The sequence below is a fragment of the Borostomias antarcticus genome, assembly GCF_949987555.1.
Source record: "Borostomias antarcticus genome assembly, chromosome: 5".
Classification (NCBI taxonomy): Eukaryota; Metazoa; Chordata; class Actinopteri; order Stomiiformes; family Stomiidae; genus Borostomias; species Borostomias antarcticus.
The window spans coordinates 16,237,049-16,258,671 of NC_140238.1; the positions used below are offsets into that span (position 1 = coordinate 16,237,049).

General features: G+C 49.6%; 2 protein-coding genes across 4 annotated transcripts in view; both read right to left on the reverse strand.

Annotated features, from left to right (window-relative positions):
- Nucleotides 1–1,744: 1,744 nt before the first annotated feature.
- exd2 (exonuclease 3'-5' domain containing 2) lies at nucleotides 1,745–7,263 on the reverse strand. Its single transcript, XM_084438641.1, has 9 exons — nucleotides 7,198–7,263; nucleotides 5,888–6,330; nucleotides 5,514–5,770; nucleotides 5,289–5,415; nucleotides 3,913–4,223; nucleotides 3,671–3,777; nucleotides 3,397–3,532; nucleotides 2,931–3,293; nucleotides 1,745–2,770 (listed from the first exon to the last, which is right to left on the reverse strand). Exons 2-9 carry the CDS (start codon nucleotides 6,275–6,277, stop codon nucleotides 2,554–2,556), a joined length of 1,908 nt encoding a protein of 635 aa, XP_084294767.1. The 5' UTR covers nucleotides 6,278–6,330; nucleotides 7,198–7,263; the 3' UTR covers nucleotides 1,745–2,553.
- A 298-nt stretch (nucleotides 7,264–7,561) lies between these two features.
- The window catches only part of numb (NUMB endocytic adaptor protein), a 30,813-nt gene continuing 16,751 nt past the window's right edge, over nucleotides 7,562–21,623 (reverse strand). For 2 of the 3 annotated variants that reach the window (XM_084438640.1, XM_084438638.1), the window contains 8 exons: nucleotides 18,825–18,899; nucleotides 13,837–13,911; nucleotides 13,298–13,438; nucleotides 12,625–12,826; nucleotides 12,210–12,518; nucleotides 11,804–11,947; nucleotides 10,076–10,198; nucleotides 7,562–9,937 (listed from right to left, as the gene is read on the reverse strand). In XM_084438640.1, the coding sequence (XP_084294766.1) occupies nucleotides 9,180–9,937; nucleotides 10,076–10,198; nucleotides 11,804–11,947; nucleotides 12,210–12,518; nucleotides 12,625–12,826; nucleotides 13,298–13,438; nucleotides 13,837–13,911; nucleotides 18,825–18,863 (1,791 nt within the window). In that variant the 5' untranslated portion in view covers nucleotides 18,864–18,899 and the 3' untranslated portion in view covers nucleotides 7,562–9,179. The remainder of the gene's footprint in view (nucleotides 9,938–10,075; nucleotides 10,199–11,803; nucleotides 11,948–12,209; nucleotides 12,519–12,624; nucleotides 12,827–13,297; nucleotides 13,439–13,836; nucleotides 13,912–18,824; nucleotides 18,900–21,623) is intronic. The other variant, XM_084438639.1, reaches the window with a different exon arrangement.

The following is a 21,623-nucleotide window of genomic DNA, read 5'->3' on the forward strand; positions in this document are numbered from 1 at the left end:
GGGGAGGGTTAGCGTTGGTGGCTGCAGTGAGGGGTTGGGAGGTCTTTACCTGTCCTGCTAACACAGCACAGAACTCCAGCATCAGAGCCTTTCTGTACCAGACCTGCATCATTGAACAGCCTTTGACCAAAAACTAGGGGAATCATCAGCTTCACAGAGACACATTTGAAGGTTGTGCAATTTTTTTTAAATTCTTTTTTTAATATTTATTTCAAACAGTGCTTGTGGAGCATCTTTGTTTTGCTACATTGTATATTGATTTGACAATCTCTTGAATGATCTGTAATGAATTACATGCCTTCTGTTTACATGAAACATAACACTGGTATCGGTAACTGTGTGCAATTACATCACAGCTCTATACTGATGCTTTGAATTGGTTCATCACACTTTAGACAGAGCTTATGTTACAGCTGTGATTGTTACAGCTTACAGTTACAGATGTGATTTCAACAGAGGTATGTTTTATCATATTGTGCATCTAGTTTAGCTCTAGTTTAGCTTTACTATTGTTAATTAATTTGCTAATTAATTGAAAGCATTACAACATTGCAATATGATACTATGTCTTTTTTACGGAATTCATATCCTAAATGAGTGGAATGTGAAACAATGTGAACTTTTTTTCCATTCAGAAACAGAGAGAATAGAGACTGGATCAAAAAAGGAACCTTTGGTATTGCAGGGTTTCATCATTTTCATGAGCTCCAATGAAAATGTCTTCAGTTTGAATGAATAAGAGGAGACGTATGATATGCAGTAATATGCACTGTTGATAAATGTTCTGAATCCTTTGCCAGTAAAGCAAGGGAGGTTAAGTTATGATGCAGTAAAGACTATAATAACATGGGGGCTTGCACCCTTTGTCACTGATGGATATGTACATGAAGCTGTCGTGTTAGTGACCCATACATTCTACTCTTCATCTGCTGTGTGTAACACTGAACTCTAGAAATGTGCCCATGTTTGAACTTGATATCATTTTTGAGAATGTGGTTGTCTGCATGTTGAGCCATTTTTATTTATTTATTTGTAATGTATTTTTTGACTGAACTGTGAAGCACGGGGGTTAGGGGAGGTCATGTTATACACCAATTCAACAAGACAAGAAAAACATTTGACTGACAGATTGTTCTGATGCCAAAATCAAGAGGCCTTAATTCAGCAAAAATAGATTGTAAAAATGTCATTACTGGCAAAATCCAACTAAAGACTCCTTTGACCTGAAAGTTACGATAGTGATTCATATAATGTTAAGAAGCTTTTGTACTCATTTTTTACAGACTATTTATTAAACTGTGATTTTGTACAAAATAAAAACATGAAAATGGTCAAAGCAGCACTGTACTGTTTCGTGAAATTTGACTTTTTGGTGTTGGTCAGTGTAAACAGCTGTTGTCTGCATATTTTGTCAGTACTCACTTGTGTGTTACCATTCTGAGGAGAACTGTAAAACATAACTTGAACAGAAATCGGAAATATGATCTTTATTTTTTACATTTAGGGAAACAAAACAGCTTTAGGGGTTACATCTGGACAAATGTACATTAAATACAAAAGCTGCTGGCTTCTTAACTAAGTTCTAAAAAAATGCAGTTGTCATGCTCAATAACATGAAAAAGTCTGCTTTGGACAAGGGTTGAGTTTTTAAGGACATCTTTATAACTAATAGAGCTAGTCACTCTCAGGCAACTAATACAAGTTGGCACTTTTCTCTTCATGGGGGGGGGGGGGGGGGGTTGGAATGAAAGTGGAATGAGGATAGGTCCTGATGTTGGGTTGGTCTCGTCAAGCTAAGGGAAGAGCCACATTAAAACATGTGTCATGAGGTGTCCTAACTGTGGAGACGCCACATCCAGAACACGCTGTTTGTATAGGGGCTAGCAAAGTACTGTTGACAAACCAACTTGTCTATGATTGGCATTCTGTCCCACTAAACCTGAGAATGGCTGGTCACCACATGGGATCAATTCATGGCTTTGTCTCACCTATTGTAGCAGATAGACAACAACAGGCTAACAAAAAGAGAGCTCCAAATATTGGTTAAATTTAAAATGACCTTTCTCTGCAAAGCAAAAACTTTTTTTTGTTCACACAATGCATAGAAATAATCTAGGGCTGTTACCTGCAGGGAAAATTAAATTAGAGAATTAAGAGCAGGTTTTGGCTCATCCTAAAAGACATTTCCATAAATTGGTGAAATCCATCTCCCATTATTTATATTATATTGATATTTTTTCATTTATATATATAAAAAAAGTGTGTCCATATACAAGCTTATCGTTTTTCAAAGGCAGTCCCCAAGTCTTTTTACTCAAGCCAGTCTCTGGGTCCAGTTCATTTAGGGCCTGGGTGTCTCTGGGTCCAGTTTATTTAGGACCTGGGTGGCAGAATAGCAGCGTCTCTCCAGCACTCATACTTGGCACCATTGGATCAGTGCGAGACTGTCTCATCCAGCCAACATAGGTGGAGGACATCCTTGTACACTGAAAACATCCAGCGCCCCTCTTGGGTCCTTGCTGGCGTTCGCTCCCGATGTCCCGGTCGGACGCTTCAGTTGAGCTTGATGGGGAGGTCTTCTCCGTATTTGCGCAGGAACTTGTCATGGTTATGATCGACAGACCAGAGGGGGGGCAGGTGACGCGGACGCATGGTGGTCAGGAAGTGCTGCCTCCAGCGACGCTCCAGGTCCATGAGGCCTCGCGCACCTTGCTTGGCGTGCGCACGCACCACCTTCAGCCCGTGGGGAATGTAGCTCTCGTTGAAGATCCTAGGAAGGGGTGACAAAGAGAGAGAAGTTATGTAAACAAGCCCAGGACCAGGGCTTAGAAACAAAACATGTGACCGAAGTACACCATCATTTAGAGAGGTCTCATTTCTGAATCCCCTCTCCTCCCAGAACCGCCGCCACCACGAGCCCCGGCGCCCACCTGGTCTCCAGGCCTGCCGCCTGCTGCAGCGTCTCGGCGGTGAGCTCTTCCTCGCCGCAGTAGAAACTCCGGATGACGGCCTGCAGCTCCTCCCGCCGCTGCTCTGGCAGCCCCTCCCCCGCGGTGAGGAGAGCCCTGGCGGCAGAGCGGACCCGCCGCCGGTCCGAGTCCTCCAGCAGTCGCACCCCCTCCTCGCACCCCTGGGGGGCGAGGTACTCGTCGGCCAGCTGCTGCTTCAGGGAGCCGTCGTGGACGTTGGACGCCGCGTGGCAGGAGAGGCAGAGCAGCAGGATGTCGTGGGAGTTATGGTCCTTCATCTCGGTGGGGAAATGTCGCCGGTATTCGTGCGGGACTATGTTTTTCCTGCGGGAGCGAGGACGGGCAACAAGTTTACGTTTGTGCTGTTCATAATGAAAGAGACGGTGATCTAGAGGGACCAGTGAGTCTGCACAAAAAGATCCCAAACCTGATGTAGGAATCTTCTTTTCCACAGACCACACACAGGTTCTCTTTAGCAGTGAGGTAGTAGTCCTGCTGGGAGTCTGGACGTCCTGACGGCTCAAACAGCAGCTGCACAATGAAAGGCTCTTCACTGAGGAGCTCTGTGACAGGAACAGAATCAGGATGTCAACATCTATAGAGGGCAATTGTTTTTTTCTTTAGGCAATAATTACTTAAAAAAAAAAAATGTTTTAAGACACTTGGCGCAAGCATACATTGATTAACCATTGGGCGTGTACCTCCTATTCCTTTATCCAGGTACCACTTGGCTTTCTTCTTGTCACAGGTGCAGAGGGGCTGGCCATCTGGAGCATGGAGGAAGCAGTTGTCATAGAGAGGGGACTTCCTGTAACATGCACAGAGCAAGTGGTGCCTGGTCACTTCGGCAAAGTCCACAGAACTGTTACATTTCTACCCTGACCTGAATGACAGGGTCTCGACAGCTGAGGTTAGTTTCACTTCAGCGTTGCCCTGACCTCACCTGGCAGAGTAGCCCACTCCCAGTGGTTTTCTCTTGATTTTGCGGGGGTCTGGAACCTGTTGGTCTCCAGACTCTGGGCTTTCGAAAGCGGGCTTCCTGTTGCACCTTCTCCTCTCCCTATCCTTGTCCTTGTCGTCTCCCTCCCCTCCAGCTCGGCCCCTGAAAGGCACATCCAGCAGCCCCTGGCACCGCGAGGCCAGCTGAGCGTACACACTCCCACCCTCAGCAGTGGGTTGGGCTTCAGAGTTCAGGCCCAGCAGCTGGAAGAACAGGGCCACGGAGACCTGGGCGTCTCTCGCAGCATAGGCTATCTGGCATCAGGAGAGAGAGTTGGGCTTTAGTGAAAAGCAGATACCAAAATGTTTTTTGAATCCCTGAAGTGAACCACTTATGTTAAGTCTTAGGGAAACTAAAGCCTAATTTATGCTTCTTGAAAAGTGTCGCTCAACAAAGTATAAACTGGGCTTTAGGCCAGCGCTCCGATATATCCGCTCCCCTGCGGTGCTACGTGGGGAAAAGGCTTAAGCTGAGGGAGGCCAGAAAGAGTGTTCACTAGACCACGATTTCTCAAAGCGGGTGCCGTGATGCGAGTCCAGGGGTGCTGCAGAATCCTTTGATAATATTTGGAACATACCAGTGTCACTTATACAATTATTTTATATCAGTTGAAACATCAAAAGTAAAAAAATATTTTCAATTAGTTCTAACAGAAACTGATATTCTCCAGTTTTCCTTGGTAGCCTGCATATCTCTACAAAAAATGAACACTACTTTCAGTTGAGGGTGACGTTGTAGGCTAGCTAACGCAAAAACACTCACTAACGTTACCTGTCAGCAGATGCCGATCATGCCGAAGGCTAGCCAGATGACAGGGAAGTATGGATACGTTTCTTAAGAGAATATAACGTTGCATCCATTCAGCATCTTACATCGGAGGGTGTACCCAACCAGGCAGGAGCAGCAAAAAGGCCAAAACGATAATTGCTGAATTTGCTTCCTCTGGTTTTAGCTGGAGTGGTGCTATACGTTCCCCACACTGGTAGCCTATGTCTGATCAGCAGGGAGAAGTTGGCTAACGCAGCGACTGTAACCAAGTTGAAACAAACCGTCCAGCATACAGTTCCAAAGATACTGCATCTTTTAAGAGACTGAAATCCCAAAATGAGACAGTGAACATGCTTTCAACTGTGCATGTGTCTGTCCAAGCTCAAGAGGCTAGTTGGTTGCCAAGGCTAAAAAGCCACACACTATAAGGTGCTGAGTGTGAAAACTAAGAATGTAATTGAGGGGTGCCGTGGATGAAAAAATGATGCATAGGGGTGCCCTGTGCCTGAAAATTTTGAGACCCACTGCCACCGGCCTCGCGCTGTAGCTACCTGCTCCAGGGTCAGCTGATCGGCTTCCCAGTCACTGCAGCGCAGCCCAAGGGATTTGTCCAGAGAAACGTTCAGCAGATCCGCAGCCAGGGACTTCAGACTTAAGCCATTGTTCAGCATCACTTGCCTATACAGGAAACAGAATTTAGAGACATTACACCTTATTTACAATAAATAAATTCAGTTGGTTAAGTGGGGCAGGAGGGGAATCAAAACCGTCCGTACTCCTGTCTTAAAGCAAGATAGCGCAGGTCGACCGTGCATCCCAGCGACAGGCCGTGGTCACGGGTCAGACGCTTCCCGTCCTCGTAGCAGCCGACGCCCACTTTTAAGACGTGGGGGTCCCGCAGGAGCTCCACGAGACTGGGGGGCAGGGTCTGCTGTCCGTTACGGAAAGGCAGCAGTCGGACCAGAACACACCGGCCTGAGTAGGAGGCCATCTGGAGGAGGGACACAGCCGAGGTTTTGCCCTTCACAGACACCTGGAGCAGCAGAAATCAGATGTGTCAGATAAACAACTCACAGCACTAAATGGTTTTTTTTGGATTCATTATTATTTTTAAACATGCAAAAGTAATCCTTACGCCCTTGGTCTTTACCCATTCACAGTCCAGTCCCAGCACAGGGAAGACAGACAGGTCCTTCTGCAGTGAGGGCCACAGCTGCTGCCATTCCTCCTCAGAGCTCACCATCACCGGCTTCACGCCCAGCAGTTGTTCGGCAGAGGGCGGGGGGGACAGCGGTGGCTGGAGGGGGGCAGCTGGTGGGGGCAGCTGCACGGGCAGACACTCCAAAACCGCAGCCTCGGGCTGCACCGGACCTGGCTGTTGTTCCACAGGATCGGCAGCCTTCTGCCCCTGGGGAAGGCTCAAGAGACCTTGGGGAAGTCTCTTCCTCCGTGTCCGCCAGGTGCGCCATATGAGAAGCCCTCCCAAGGTAGCCCCTAGCAGAGTTGCTAATCCTGCAGCTAGGGGGCCATGTCGGGACATCTTAGTTACAGACCTGTGGAGGATTTGGCTGGGGCTGGGTGAAACGTGAAGACCTACACATAAAAAACACAAATTAAATGCATGAGTATGAATAAATTAAAATTACCATTTAAGCAAGAAACATTATGCACAGAGCATCTTCTGGCGATGCCCTTATTTGCAACAAATGGCTCTCTCGGAAGTGTTGTAGACACAATTCATCCCCCAAACCAGAAAACCTGAACACATTTGGTTCCTGACCTACAGCAGGATACAGCACAATTGGATATGGGCTGACAATTTTATGGATTCTTCCTTGGCCCATGCTGTATCCCTCCAGCAAGTGTCATGAAAACCGGTCAGGTAGTTTAGTATTTACATAATCCTGCTGACAGTTAAACACGGCACCGAAAACATTATCTCGTCCTACCGATAACGTAATTTGAAAGGCAGGGAGAATGAAGAGCTACTGTGAGCTGCACAATGTTTACCAAGAGACTAGACATGGACTTGAACCGTGTGCCCTTGTCACCCGCATGAGCTTAAATGGAGCGTGGTGTGGTCAAGACGTAACGTTAGCTCATCCCGTACTCATCACCCCAAAATACACACAGCTGAAAGTTAGGCCAAGACAGACAGCGGCGTGCAAGAGACAGACCCATCGACAAGTTGATGAAGCGCACGTCGTTTATCATTCTACTGATGAGGCCATCACTTTTAAAACACGTCAAAGCTTGCCAGCTAATAAGCTGGTGAACTATCACCACCAGAGGTTGGCAAGCAGGTGAGCTTGCTTACCAGCCGTGCTAGCTAACGTTAGCTAGCTGCGTCAGGAGCATGACGACTGGGCTGCCTCACTCAGCTGCTCTGAAACACTACACACAAAATCAGTCTCTGCATGTTTGATGATTTGAGTATTGCTCTTTCCATACGTTACCTACCAGTGCGTTTCACGGCGACACCATAACACACTCGCACCTGATAGCATGCACATGTACACTTGTTTCGAGTAGCTAATCAGCCGTTTCTTCAAGCTCTATTTATGATGACGGGGGTGATGGGAGCAGACGCGTTAGCGCCCCACACAGGTCTCGGCGGGCCGAGGAGACTTCAGGACAGAACATCCACTGTCGCACTGTCGTTCTCATAATGAATAAAATACACTTCTCACTGAAAGACAGTAGTGTCCACCGAAAAGTGGTCGGCCCACTTTGGGTTTCTCATAGTCATAAGCACCTAACATGGTGATGCTGCTTTCAACAATCCATTGCTTAATTAAAGGCAAAAAAGCAATAAGACACACTGTTCCTCTACCACCATCAATTTATTCAATCTTTTTAGCTTCAATGTTTCTGGAAAGAAGTGGAATAAAGTAATGAAATAATTACAAAATGGAAGAAAAAAAATAGATCAGAAAACAGATCATATTCACAGGTTTGATAAAAATAAAATAATGACAGGTCAGAGTTAGACAGATGAGTCTCCCTGGCCCTCTCCACTGCAAACGGCTGGACACACTCCACAGGAAGTTGGACGTCGGGACACCATGTCTTTTGCACGCGTGTGAATGCACGCGAGTGTGTGTCAATAAAGCTGTGTGAGAAGGGTGAATTTAATTTAATTTGACCACAGACATCTGTTACCGCAGCGCCATGGCTGATGAACCCATGTCCAACAGCCATGGAACGTTGATCATCATCATCTGCATGGTCAGATCATCTACTACTTTAGTGCTTGTGCAAAAAAAAATGCAGGATCAACAAACAAAAACAACAACAATGAAACGGAGATGACACTGTCCATGGTGTTAAAATATAAAATAATAACATCAACACTAAAAAAAGAATGCTAATGTCCATGGAGGGGGAGGGGGTAAAATGCAGTACTGTGAGTACTGATGAGTACTACATTAGTAAAATTACAGTGAGAAAGGAGAGCTTAGTGGTAGGAGAGGCAGCCTGGGAACCACCACCAACACTGGGTCCACATTGATTGTTGCTGCAATGATAACCTATTTACAGTGAGATGCACATCCAATCACAGGATGCAAATAACGGCAATGACGGATTAAAAAATAAAAGTAAAGTAAAACAGCTGTCCCTTCACTCAATCTCTCTTTACATCACATTAGAAATCAGCACGGCCATGAGCTGTGTACAGTATATATTCTTTATAGATATATATACACATATATATATATATATATATATATATATTTAGGTCATTTCTCTTGTATACACGCACATCCACTCATTTTCATTGTAGCTAGCCTGTGCCTTTGGCAAGATTACTTACAACTCTTCTATTAGATTCCAAAGCTATTTAAAATATACTTAATGCATAAAAATAAAGATTTTGGCATTCTCTCATTTATTCTTCTGATTTTGAAGTTTAATGAGAACCTCTCGTCTGGAAGCTCAGTTCTCTTCAGTGCTGCAGTCCTTCTGATGGGTGGGCCGGAATATCATACTCCAGCCACCAGGGAGCACTGTGAGCTGAACAAGGAGGGGGCTAGGGGCAGACGCTGCGTCTGGAGGAACCTTGTGCTTGTGTGTCTCCAGAGATGGGATGGGTGGGGCTGGGTGAGCTCAGCACCACTACTCCACAGGGTTATAACCACGCCAGTCCGAAGCAATAATAAAACCATACAGACAATGCTAATTATGTAAATGCCTGTGTAAAGCTGCACCTCATTAACTTAATCCTGATTCGCTGCTGTCCCGTTGCTCCGCTGATCCACCTGTTACCCGGCTCCCGCCCTTTTCTCCTTTCTGCTCTGCTAAGGTTGTCCTCCAAACCAAGCAGAGAGAGAGGGAGAGGCCGTGGGTCTGTTCCGCCTCTCCTGTCTCTTCCCATCCTGCTCAATTAAAGTTACAGCCTCTCATGTCCTGTCCTTGGACTCCTTCACTCCCAACAAACAGCTTTATAGCTGGATCTCGAAGGTCTTGTGCAGCTCGCTAGAGAAGGGGTTTGTGGGGGAGGGTGTGGTGCGCTGGCGGGAGCGGCTCTCTAGAGCGGCCCACTGGGCCTCGAAGGCGTCGGCCTGCGGCTGGATGGGCGCCTGCGCCGGCGGAGGGGGGGCAGGGGAGGACGGAGCGGGGAGAAGGGAGGGGCCCCAGCTCTCTGCCCCGTTGAAGGCGACGCTGCCGTTGGGCGGCTGGAAGGGGGCGGGGACTACGGTGGAGGGCTGCTGCCGCGGGGGCTTGGCGAACGGGCTGACGCTGCACCCGGCGCGGGCGTCGTACTGCGGTATCGCGGCGGCGGGCGGGTTGGGGAAAGGCTGGGGTTGCGTGGCCGAGCCGAACACGTTGGCTACCATCTGCGAGGGGGTGATGCCCACCACGGGGACACTGGACTGGGCGTACGGCAGGCCGTTGGACATGGGGTAGGAGGCCGGAGCGTGGGCGTGGTAGGCGGGCTGGCGAGAGGGCAGCATGGGAACGGCGGGTAGCGAGGTCATGAAGGCCACGGCCGGCACGGCCGGCACAGGCATGGCGGCGGCGAAGGGCTGGGCAGGGGCCATGACAGCGGCGGGCTGCGGGGCGCGGACTGACTTGGTCACCTCCTCCAACCAGCGGTCCGCCTCCGAGGGTGTGCGTCTGTGGGAGGGGACAGCCGGGGAAGACGTCGCGGGGGCGGGGGGTGTGATGATCACCGCGGTGGGGCTCATCCAGTCACCACCTGTGGACGAAAGGAGAGGTTAAAGAAACCCTCAAGGACCTACAGGGCATTTAATCTGGAGAAGCAAAACCATTAGGACCGCGTCGGTCAGTTGATGTGCAGACGTGACCGTGAGCCTCGTCGCCTGGAGCTCCTTACCTGGGTGGGCCGAAGCCGGGGTCTTTGCCCAAGGGTTAGTTTCTCGAGCAGGCAGAGGGGGGGGCAGAGCTGGGGGGTTAACGGTAGCAGCCACGACAGGGAAGGCAGGTGCTGTGCCGTTCACTATGGCACACACAGAGATAGTAGCTGGTACAGGCAAGCTTGTGTAGGTGTTCATGTTCATGGCGTTAGACAGAAATGTTAAACATGCAAAACTAAAATGTTGTTTATCTTGAGATTCACATCTCCCGAAACGTGTTAGTAATGTACAAAACAGGTTTCTTGGTTAAGAGAATGTAGGCAGGACAAGCTTGTAAATGCATACTCGGACGGACACACACACACACACACACACACACACACACGCACGCGCGCACACACACGGACACGTGCTATGTGGGGTGATTCGTGCCAACACACTATACTGAAACGCGTGCGCAGTGCCTGCACGATGACATTAAACCTCTAACGTGCGGGTATAATTTCCATTCACAAACAATGACGAGCGTCACGCACCTGTTACGCACACGCGCTTTTGCAGGTGCGTGACGGGTGAATTGCGCTTCAAATACATGACATAGTGAGGGGTTAATCGTGCCAGTGTCACCGAGTGAGCGCAACAGACGCGTGCGTGCACGCTCGTCTAAACACAAATAATTATTTTCTCATCCATCTGCAGTGGAGAGCGCTGTCCATGGTGCTGAATGATTGACTGTATCGTCGCCGTATCCTTTCTATCAATAACATGTCATTTTCTGACTCGCTGACATAAATGAATGCGATTATAATTGCGGGCTGAATCCATAGCCTACATCTCACATTCACCTGCTGTTCTATGCCCACTACCTATTCTATGTAGGCTTACATTATGTCTCATCTCATTCATTTGCAATGTGTATGTAATGTGCTAAACAAATTAAACAAGTTAGGACTAGCCTTTAAACAAAATAAAACGCTATGCTTGGAAGGATTAGAACCAGCGACCTCGAGATCTTTAACCCAATGCGTTAACCATTAGGCTACGGAAGAATTGCTAGTAGCTGTTATATCAATGCAAGTTTCAACTCTAATCATAGCTGAAAACAAGTATAATGGTATTATTATTTTAAAATCGGGACAAATTGTTAGTCAATGTGGAAAACTGGGGCGGCAGACATTTGTCGGGACTCGGGACGAAGGTCACCGTAGTCTAGTGTCCGCTGATTTAACACGAGCGTGCAGTAGTTACACGATGTGTGCAGAGACTGGCACTGCCCACCAGTCGCCCTTCATTATTTTCTATAGTCGCCTAGCGCATGCCTAGCGCATGCCTAGCGCATGCCTAGCGCATGCCTAGTGCATGCGGATTTTTCAGCTCGCCAAAGTATATTTATAGACGCAATGCAAGTGTAGGTGACACGGTTAAGGCACCGAGTGTTTGCTGCGGTGGCACGAATTACCCCTCATAGCGTGCGCACACACACACACACACACACACACACACACACACACACACTAGCCTGGTAAACCAGACTAATCGCGAAAAATTCTGTGAAAGCATACTCAGCAGTTAAAATACAGTCTCCTGATTAGTGCCCCATTTTCTGGGAAAACTCAAATCGTTCTGTGCGGCTGGAAGTCCAGACTTATCGTGAAAACGTCGCAATGAGTCTGGTTTACCAGGTTACACACACACACACACTCTCACACACAGGTATGACGGGGATTATGTGGAGACGTATCGATTACCTGGGGCGGCAGGAGACTGCGGCGAGGAGGCAGGCTTGGGCATGGGCGCCGAGGAGAAGGGGTCCTCCGGGGGCCTGCTGAAGGCAGTGGTGATCTGGGTACAGAGCGAGCTGATGCTGTCCCCCTCCCCCTCCACCTCCGGGACTGCGGGGCGGGACACCAGGTTAGCAACAACGCAGACATCCTAACACAGACAGCCGGCCGCACCCGGGGGGAACTACAGCCTTGTTTATACTGTAGAACAGAGGCTATGGCTCGTGGCTCATGGCTCTGGGTAAATGCCCAGAGTTTGCCTAGAGCTATGAGCCACAAGCCTTAGCTCGTCTTCTACAGTTACAGTATAAACTAGGCCGAAGACATCGGCGAGACGGACGAACACTGCAGAGAGAGACGGCGGGCGTCTCACCTGTGTTCTTCATGGGGAAGTCGGACTTCCGCTGCATGTTGGAAGGCATCTCGTTTATGCGGAGCGAGAGCTGGCGCTTGAAGGGCGAGGTCTTCTGGCTGAGGACCGGGAAGCCCCTGAAGGAGCCCTGCCTGGCCAGCGCCTCCACGGGGGCGTGCCTGCGGGGGATGACCTGCGGCCCCAGGGTGGAGGACACGCAGAGCGGCGGGGAGGACGACGGGGACGGGGGCCCCTGCTGCTGCGCCACGGGGTTGGTCACGCCGGGGGCGGCGGCGCTGGCGGGGAGAGCAGCCTTGACGTCCGCCTCGGCTGCGAGGAGGACAAAGCGTTGGTTAGCCCCTCGGGAAAACTGGGGACGGCCGCCGTTTATATATAACACCGCCCGGAGACGGGGGTTCACACAAAAAACACGCACCTTTCTTTTCTTGCAGCTGCCGCATGACCTCTTCCCGCTCCGCCGCCTCCGTTGCCGTGGTGACGCGGAAGGAGCCCTCCCGGGTGAAGGTGGTCCGGTTGGCGTCGAATGTGGCCGTGACGCCGCACTCCTTCTCGCGCTTCTGTTTGCGCTCCAGGCAGGCGGCGAACGCACACCCCACCGCGTGACTGAGGCGTTCCCCCTGAGAGAGACACACACACGCAACATGCAAGATAAGCTAAGCTGTGACTGTGGGGGGTCCACAACAGCACCTGCTGTTTGTGTTACCGTGATCCGTTCAAGTCTCTCTCTCTCTCTCTCTCTCTCTCTCAACGCCAAAAGAATAGAGTAACGTTCATCATTCTGACGCTACGTCTCCCGCTGCAGGTGAGGGGAAGCAAGGCGGGCTGTGACCCGTTCTCAAGATTTCTTTAAATGTAACGTACGTGTACAGTCACAGTGAGATGTTACTGCCGACTCAAAGATTATGCTCAAACAGATAGACTCCAAAACTCGATTTACAAATTATAAATTTACAAGTTACAAATGTACAAATGACACAATAAGTACCATTTCTATACAGTATAAAATAAGGGTAAGAAAGATAGATATCGGTCTGGAATTATGAACATGTTATATATGGATATGAATAAATAAAATAATAAATTCTCACAGAGTCCTTGATGGCCATGAAACAGTGGCAGATCCAGCGACGCGTCGTTCCGTCTCTGCAAATGTAGGAGAATGCCCGCTCGAAGTTCCGGTCTGGGGCACAGAACGACACCTTCTCTATCGTCTGGTCCAGTATCAGGTCCTACGGTAGGATAACATCACAACCGCAGTCGGTTATCGTTCACAAGGTTCGAATTCTAATCCTAAATTAGAAATGCAAAGCTATTCATGATGTATTGCTGCGAACAAGAAGTCGCAATGTAGTACTACCTAAACCCCAACAGGTGGCAGCAAAGCACAACATAAAATAAGAAAAAAGGATGTGCTCTACTTGAATATGAATTGTCTCACAGATGCTTTGGAGTGTATGCTGTGAGGTAAAAGCAGAACCTGTAGAACCATTTGTAGACCGCAGCATTGAAAACTCAACAACTAAAGTGGTAATCACTACCCTCAAAAGCCAGATGCCTTTCTCTGGCTGCTCCGAGTTTTGACCTAGCTGCCCAGAGACCGCGAATGAGGGCTGGATGGATCCATTACCTTTGTTTTGTCGTCTACAACACGCAGGCCGTCTGCCGACACCCACAGCACCGCCCTCACGGCCTTCTTCCCAGCCTACAGAGAGAACAGAGACGCATGTAAGAAAGAGCCGTGCTAGAACAGAGTGAGGCAAACCCGGCGAAGACTCGCCATTTTGCTCCCACTGCTGGTACGTCCTTACACGTTCCTTGAAACCTACACACACACACACACACACACACACACACGCAGATACACGCACACAAACCCTCTTCCTCGCGCAAACACCTCCCACTCCCTCACACCTCCCACTCCCTCACACACAAGCCACCTGAAACAGAAGAAAGCAACCAAGAGGAGAGGTAAGGTACATGTTTTGAGTGTTGTGTGAGAGCACCCACGTTGGAATGAGGAAGAGGAGAGAGAAGGGTGGACAGGAGGACGGGGCAGCTGACAGTAGCGGCCCAAAGGTTAAGCAATCCAGGAAATGTGCACACAAGTCTGATACAACTCTATAAACAATGTTTCCTTTCTTGTTTGGTGGAAAATGAGTTGATGACACACACACACACACACACACACACACACACACACACACACACGTGAAAAAAAGGTTTCCATTCTTGCTTCGTGGAGAAAGAGCTGATGAGACACACACACAAACAAACAAACAAAATACAAAGTGCCCCTCCCCTCCCAAACACATGCTCGTCGACCTACATAAGTGATATATCCAGACAGATTCCCAGAGTTTCTTCTGGCCTTCAGTCGTGACCAAAGAGTGAGGTGTTATGTAAGGAAAAGAAGCACACACTGAGACACACAAAGCAGAACTTACTTTTGTAAAGAAGCCCTTGAAGAATTTCCTGTCCTGGAAGTGGGGTTGGTAGGTGGGTGGGTGAGGGAGGTGGGGTGGGGGATGGGGAGGACAAGGCAGGAGAATGTTACCGATGAGGGCTATAAAAAGTCCTGCGTTCAGATGAGGTGTGTGTGTGTGTGTTTGGCCGTGTCTTCAATGGGGAGGGGGTTTGGAAGTGAAGCTTGGTTATGAGTGAGGGGAGTGATGAGTGGGGGGCGTTCACGTGATTGCAGACTGAGGGGGTGGAGTGAGTTGAAGGTGATCTCCATGGTTATGGTTATGATCGGGGGTTAGTACTATCAAACTGCCACCAACACTGGAAGCCAGTAATCCACATAGGTCCGCTCACACAGCACCAGGTTATGAACCCAAGTCCCCCCAGGGCCCGGAACCCTGTATCCCAGCTCTAGTGCTCCAAGCTCAGCCCCACCACAAGCAATACAGTCCTATAGGCTTCCCACAGCTGTGACATCATCAGAAGGCCTCTGGACAGGGATTAAGATTGGAGGGGGAGGGGGGTATTTACTTGAATTGTATTTCCTATTTTAGGATGCCAAGAAGAGACAGAACAGAAACAGATTAGCCATCTGAGAGAGTCGACCTCTGAGCCGGGCCAGTGACTGACTACTGGCCCATCGCCAGGGTCAAAAGGTCAGGTTCAGGCTACTGCACAGGACAACCAGGACCCAGCAATCACACCTGACCTACTATTAATCCTCCCTCCCTTGGCAATGCCCCACCGTCTGCATGTAGGAGCGATCTGGAACTCCGATCCAGTCTCACAGCAGCAGGGGACAGATGACCCAGAGCACCATGTTAATGCATGATTACATGTGTTACCAGAGAAGAAAGACATCCACAGAGAGTGAGTCAGTGTTAAGAGTGCGAACCGCAGACATGCAGCGGGCTCAGCTCACACAGATGAGGTTAGTTGGAATAAGTTCAGTTAGGGGGTTCAGTTAGGAGGGTTGAAACAGCAGGTAGTTGGGGGGGGGGGGCATTCGGAGGTTTTCACACAGGGACATGGGGACACAACCTGCTTAAAAAGACAAAAGATGCAAACCAAATAAAGTCAAAACAAAGGCAAGGCAACATTCAAGTATCATGATGAAAATCTGGGGGGGAAAAGCTCAAAGAAGCAAGATTAGAAGGGGAGTTCTTTGGAGAGATGATTCCAATGGTAGAGCTATGGACCATAACAGGGAGATGGAACCTAAAAGAAAAGGACATGATTGCAAAACATCAAAGGGAAACCACCAAGCCTATCACTACCTCCTCCTACAACAGAAAACCCAACCACAGAAGGTTAGTCATAAGTAAACAGGAACTACAATCCCATCAGAACAGAAGCCCAGCACACACCGGGCCATGGGCCAACACCAGCAGGAACAGGAAGTGACACCACGATGGGGGAAAAAAAAGGCAGCCTAGAGGTTGATGGTGCCGCAGTGCTGCAGACTCTGGTCGCCCCCCCCCCCTCCTCCCCTCTGTGAGTCACAGGTCACGGAGCTGTGAGAAAATTCTCATTACTCCCTTCTTGAAGACCACTGGGACGGCGCTGAGCGGGAGGCGAACCCCACCGCAGCAATCACACGCGCATACACGCATTCAATCAGATGGCCAGACCACCGACGCACAGACCTCTGTGCACACTCACACATAAACAAACAAACATGTAGAAACACTGATTATGTGCGATTGCTTCCATCGCAACACGCATGCCCCTAGGGCCCCCCGCTCCGTGGTCCTTGTCTCTCTGCGAAGCTCTGGCCGCGCTTTTGAGCGCGTTGTTGTGATGCGCTGTCTGCACAGGAACGGCTTCTCTCTCTCTCGCTCACCAAGCTTTCACAATCACAAGTCACTCTCGTTTCAAGCACTGGCACACTGTTCTACACTCCAACGATTTGCGATCACAAATTCGCAATCCCGCAGTCCTTTCAAATGCGCTAATCTCTGAGATTCAGAGATAAGTGTCGAAGTCCTACTCCTACTTTCGCTGGAGGTTTCAGGCCCAGAAGTCGCAAAACAAACTAGCCTACACGGTCATGAAGGCAGTTCGTCAGCTAGCCATGGGAGCTTGTAGTTAAATTTCCATACTGTATTGACAACATTATAATGCAAATTCTGTGCTCCGTGGTGCTTTGGTATCACAGTTAATGCTACCTTGAAACTAAATTTTTATTTTGGAAGGAATACCACTGCTCAGACACTTCACAGCCTTAAAACTCTAGCCTCGTGAGACCATCCTTATCTTGCGAGTTCACATTCCGTTTCTCTCACAAATCAGTCTGGACATTCTCCATAGAGATCCGTTTGTGTCCGATCGAGAAAACGATCTAGCCAATCGCTCAATGAGGAAATACTAACAGCTACGCTGGACAGGTTTAGGTGTGACAACAGTGAGGATAGGTTGAAGGTAGCGCATTATAGACAGATGGGTCATCCAATCACCTGCCAAGTATTTTTGAAAGTGCATGCCATTTTCCAGCTTCCAGAGTTCCCAGACAGGAAGCGAACCATCTGGCGCGTCAGGTTATTAAATCTCCTGGGTGAGGTGGCTCTGACAGTCTGACTCTGACTCAGAGGGGCAGTGAGTTTCCAGACACAACCGAAAGGGCATTCTTGCCAGCTGAGGTGAGACAGGCGCCATTGTTTGGAACCAGGGTTCAGCATGGCCACACAAACCGTCTCTCCAGCACGCCGGCACGTGACGGAACTAGGGGTCAATAACAGACTCATAAAGAAGAACCATAAAGCCATCTCCCTGCTCTGGCTTACAGATAAGATGAGCCGGGGGAGGAGGAGGGGCAGGGTTCCAAGAGAGGAGAGGAAATCACATTAGAGAGAGAGAGAGAGGGAGGGGGGGGCAGGGGACAGGAGACAGACCCAGTCTTCGTTGAGTTCGGGTCGCCTCCCCCACCCCACCTCGCGCTCTGTGTTATGAGGAGTGTAACTCAATAAAGCTGCACGGCCCGGGCGTGTGGGTTATGGACGCCGTGTATGGACACCGCGTACGGCGAGCGCGGCCCCGCGTGCCGGCGACTGACAGGGTGGACACAGATAAGTTCTCCACCCTGCCATGCGCCCATACCCAGATCCCCATCCACAGCTCTAGATTTGACTATCAAAGTTGCCCCACATTCAGGTCAACGTGTGGTCTTTACACCCGGGCTCGGATACAATACCTCCGCCTGGTTGCTAGAGCACTGGGGTCAAGTCCCCCATCAAGTCATCCGGAGGGTCAGCGCAGACCCGAGAGACCCCAGGGTCCACAGACACGGATTTTCGGATTTCTACACTGTCGCAAAACATTTCCTACGCCTTTCAAAACATCAACGAATATCCTCCTGGGGAAATCACAGCAAAGGTATACTGCCAACGTCAAACGGAGACGATGCTGTCGATACTAGCGACCCAGTTAGTCTACATCTAACTGAGCCCTGTAAAGTTAACCTCCTCCAAATGAAACCAGGTACCAGCCAGAGTATTAGGGGGCTTAGAAGGAGTGAATCACAGCGCAGATGTCTAGTCAGGGGTCTGGGAGGGGAGCGTAGGGCCTGTCGATCTGCTGGGGTTTACGATGTGGGTGGGGCAGTGCGAGTACTGTAAATATGTAAAAGCTATCGTCCCACGGTTTCCCTAACCCCCCCCCCCCCCACCCCATGCTGGAATCTGTTCTTTCTGTGAAACTGCGTGGCGGCAGGAAGTACATGTCTGCCTGTCTGTCTGCAGGGCTGGACACAGGAGGACGACAGGCTGGACACAGGAGGACGACAGGCGGGAAGGGTGGGGTGGTTTTGGGGGGGCGACACTCGGGGGAGGGGGGAGGGGGGGTTGTGTCTGGAGTCGGTCTGAAGGGCACGCTGGGCGGAGAACCTCTTTGGCAAAACGGCAACATACAGCCCACGCTCAGGCTTACGCGGAGGAAGGCTAGGAATAAACAAGCTGGAGCGAGAGAGAACGTAACCACGTCACATGACGACGACGAGAAACGACAGCGCCACGATGGAGGAAGCAGGGCGGGGTGAGAACATGGAGAGGAGAGGAGGAGGGAGAGGGAGAGGAAGAGAGGGGGGGTACTTCTAGGTTTGTTCATAAGGGTGAGACAGTGAGGCGGGGGGGGGGGGGGCTCCTTCTGGCGAGTACATACCGTCTTCAGCCTCTTCACAGCGTCCTCACAGATGTGCATGCCTCGGGACTCTTCTACTTCTACGTGGCCCAGGTACTGTAGAGAGAGAGAGAGAGGGAGAGGAAGCAGGTAAGTGAACGTGCTGGGACGAGGAGGAGGAGGACGAGGAGGATGAAGAGGAGGAGGAGGGGGGTCAGGGAGACTGGTGAAAGGTCGGTGTGCCACTGTGTCTCCCAGGTCACCGCTGCGGCCCGGCAGCTTTGGCGCATCAATGGACGGAAAGGGCTGCTGCCCCCCACCTCCACCCACCCCATCCCCCTCCAGCTCACCCTTCTCCACACCCCATACGCCCTGCGGTGTGCCCTCCTGCGGGTCACTGCAGCATCACACCCTTGACCCCCCCTGGGTAGGGCGTGACAGGTCAGGCTCGAGTAGGCGAGCGGCCATTGTGCTTGGCTGCCAGAGAGGAAGTCCTTACCCTTTCCCTTGCTGAACACATCACCGGACCCCCCCCTCCGCCCCTAACCCTCACAAGCTATTCTGAGACAGCGACATCACAGCTCTGACTCATCCGGCTGCCTAGTACACTGCCTAGTGCACTAAAGGACCCCACTGACGCAGGGGGAAAGCAGGAGGAGGTCAGGTCTGGGTAAGGGGGGGGAGGTTTGACCTCTCCGAGAGCCACATGACCGATGAACTGGCCGTACGGACGAAGGACTGTTCCAGAAGGCGGCTGAAGCTGATCTATAGTACTGTCCCCTAAAAAATCAATCAGACAGCTGCAGCTGATTCAGAGCGCTGCTGCTCGAGTCCTCACTAAGACTAAGAAAGTGGATCACATTACTCCAGTTCTGAGGTCCTTACACTGGCTTCCTGTCTGTCAAATAATTGACTTTAAAATACTGCTGTTGGTTTATAAAGCACTGAATGGTTTAGGGCCATAATATATTTCTGATCTGCTGCTACATTATGAACCATCCAGACCTCTCAGGTTGTCTGGCACAGGCCTGCCTCTGTCCCCAGTGTTAAAACAAAACATGGAGAAGCAGCGTTCAGTTTTTATGCTCCACATATCTGGAACAAACTTCCAGAAAACTGTTGGTCTGCTGCAACTCTCAGTTCTTTTAAATCAAGACTGAAGACTGAAGACTTTTCTTTTTGCCGCTGCTTTTTATTAAATCAAATAATTATTCATTCATACACTGCACTGTAACTTTTATTCCTTTATTTTTCCTGCATTTTGTTTTAAATGTCCTTTTATGTGTCTCTTGCATTTTGTCTTGATGCTTTTAATGTCTCATGTAAAGCACTTTGAATTGCCTTGTTGCTGAACTGTGCTATACAAATAAACTTGCCTTGCCTTGCTCGTACACCCAGCCACAAGCTCTCTCACAGGGTCTCAGTGCCACACTACCAGAGAAACTAGAGAAACTTGGGGCATCACTTGGACAGTTCCCTGCAGATTAAATCCTACAATTCACACATGGCCATGAATCAGCCGGCTAGAGTCAAAACATTCCGTCACTGCTGACACAAAAACCAGCAGGCCATCAACAAACTCACAAGCGCCGTTTCTCCCAACCATAAAAGCCACCCCTCCGTTGAAATTTGAGAGGATGAAAATCATCTCAAGACGCGTGAACAACTGGCGTGTTACTCTGCCGTTCTTTCGACACACACACACACACGCACACGCACACTAATCCGCGCCGCTCTCCCCGCAGTCTGGGTGCAGCGGGAGACCTCGGGCCTGGTAAGAAGTGTGCAATCAGGCTTTTCATGCACTCTCTCAGAGTGTTTATGAGGGGAAGCCCACAGCTGCCACACCGGAGGCCCCATTCCACCCTCTAACTCACCCCCTCTCCCTGCCTCTTCCTTTCTTCTCTTCACTCAACCCCTCCCCTGCCCTCATAACTCTCACTGGTTCTGTGGGACAGTAGTACTCCGTTACCACAATCGCTCCATCCCACCCAACTAGGTGGTTCCTCGGGGGGAGTGGAGAGCAGGAGAGGGAGGGGGGAGCAGCATGGTAGGTTGAGGCGGCGGTCAGAAGTAGTGAACGGAAGAAGAGACAACAGACAGGTACAACAGGGGAGAAACGCCTGGGCGTCTGAGACACCGGGGGAGGGTTTACTAGCTATATCCCTTTGAACAGAAACGAGGAGCTGTTTTCAAGAACTTCTCACATTTTAGGGGACGATAAAAAATGAATGGGCCTCTCCTGAACCCAGCATAATATCAATATAAACCCCTGGAGTTTGGAGTGCTTAATTTCATGAAACAGAATAAGACAGACAAAATTTCAAAGGAAAAACTAGGCTTCCCTCTTGGGCGAGAGTGGAAAAATTTAAACGGCACGCAATGATTCACTGAGGCCATTATCAAAATTTGAGGTCGACATTCGCAAAACCAATTAATCGGCGCCGATAGGACATTTTTAGAACTATTGTTATTGGCTGAACTGGGCTCTGATAGAGACCGATGCCTCGGACCACGGTAAATAGACCATATTCAAAAGATGTCGTCCTAATCCACCAAATCACACTTAAGGTTGTTCTGTTACATATTTAATATACTTTTTATCTATTAAAAACAAAAATGAGCTATTAGCTATATTTGAATTAACTGACAAGGATCTGGACCACAGCCACCCAGCAGCTGACGAAAAGGAGCAGGCTACTTCATTTGAACTTAATTGAAGACAAAAATAAAGATTTTAACAAAATGTCCTGGATATAGCCTACTCTTGGGTGTGAGGAAGACATTCATAGAGATTATCTTCAGTGAAACACAATCATTCATAGAGAAAATGAATAGTGA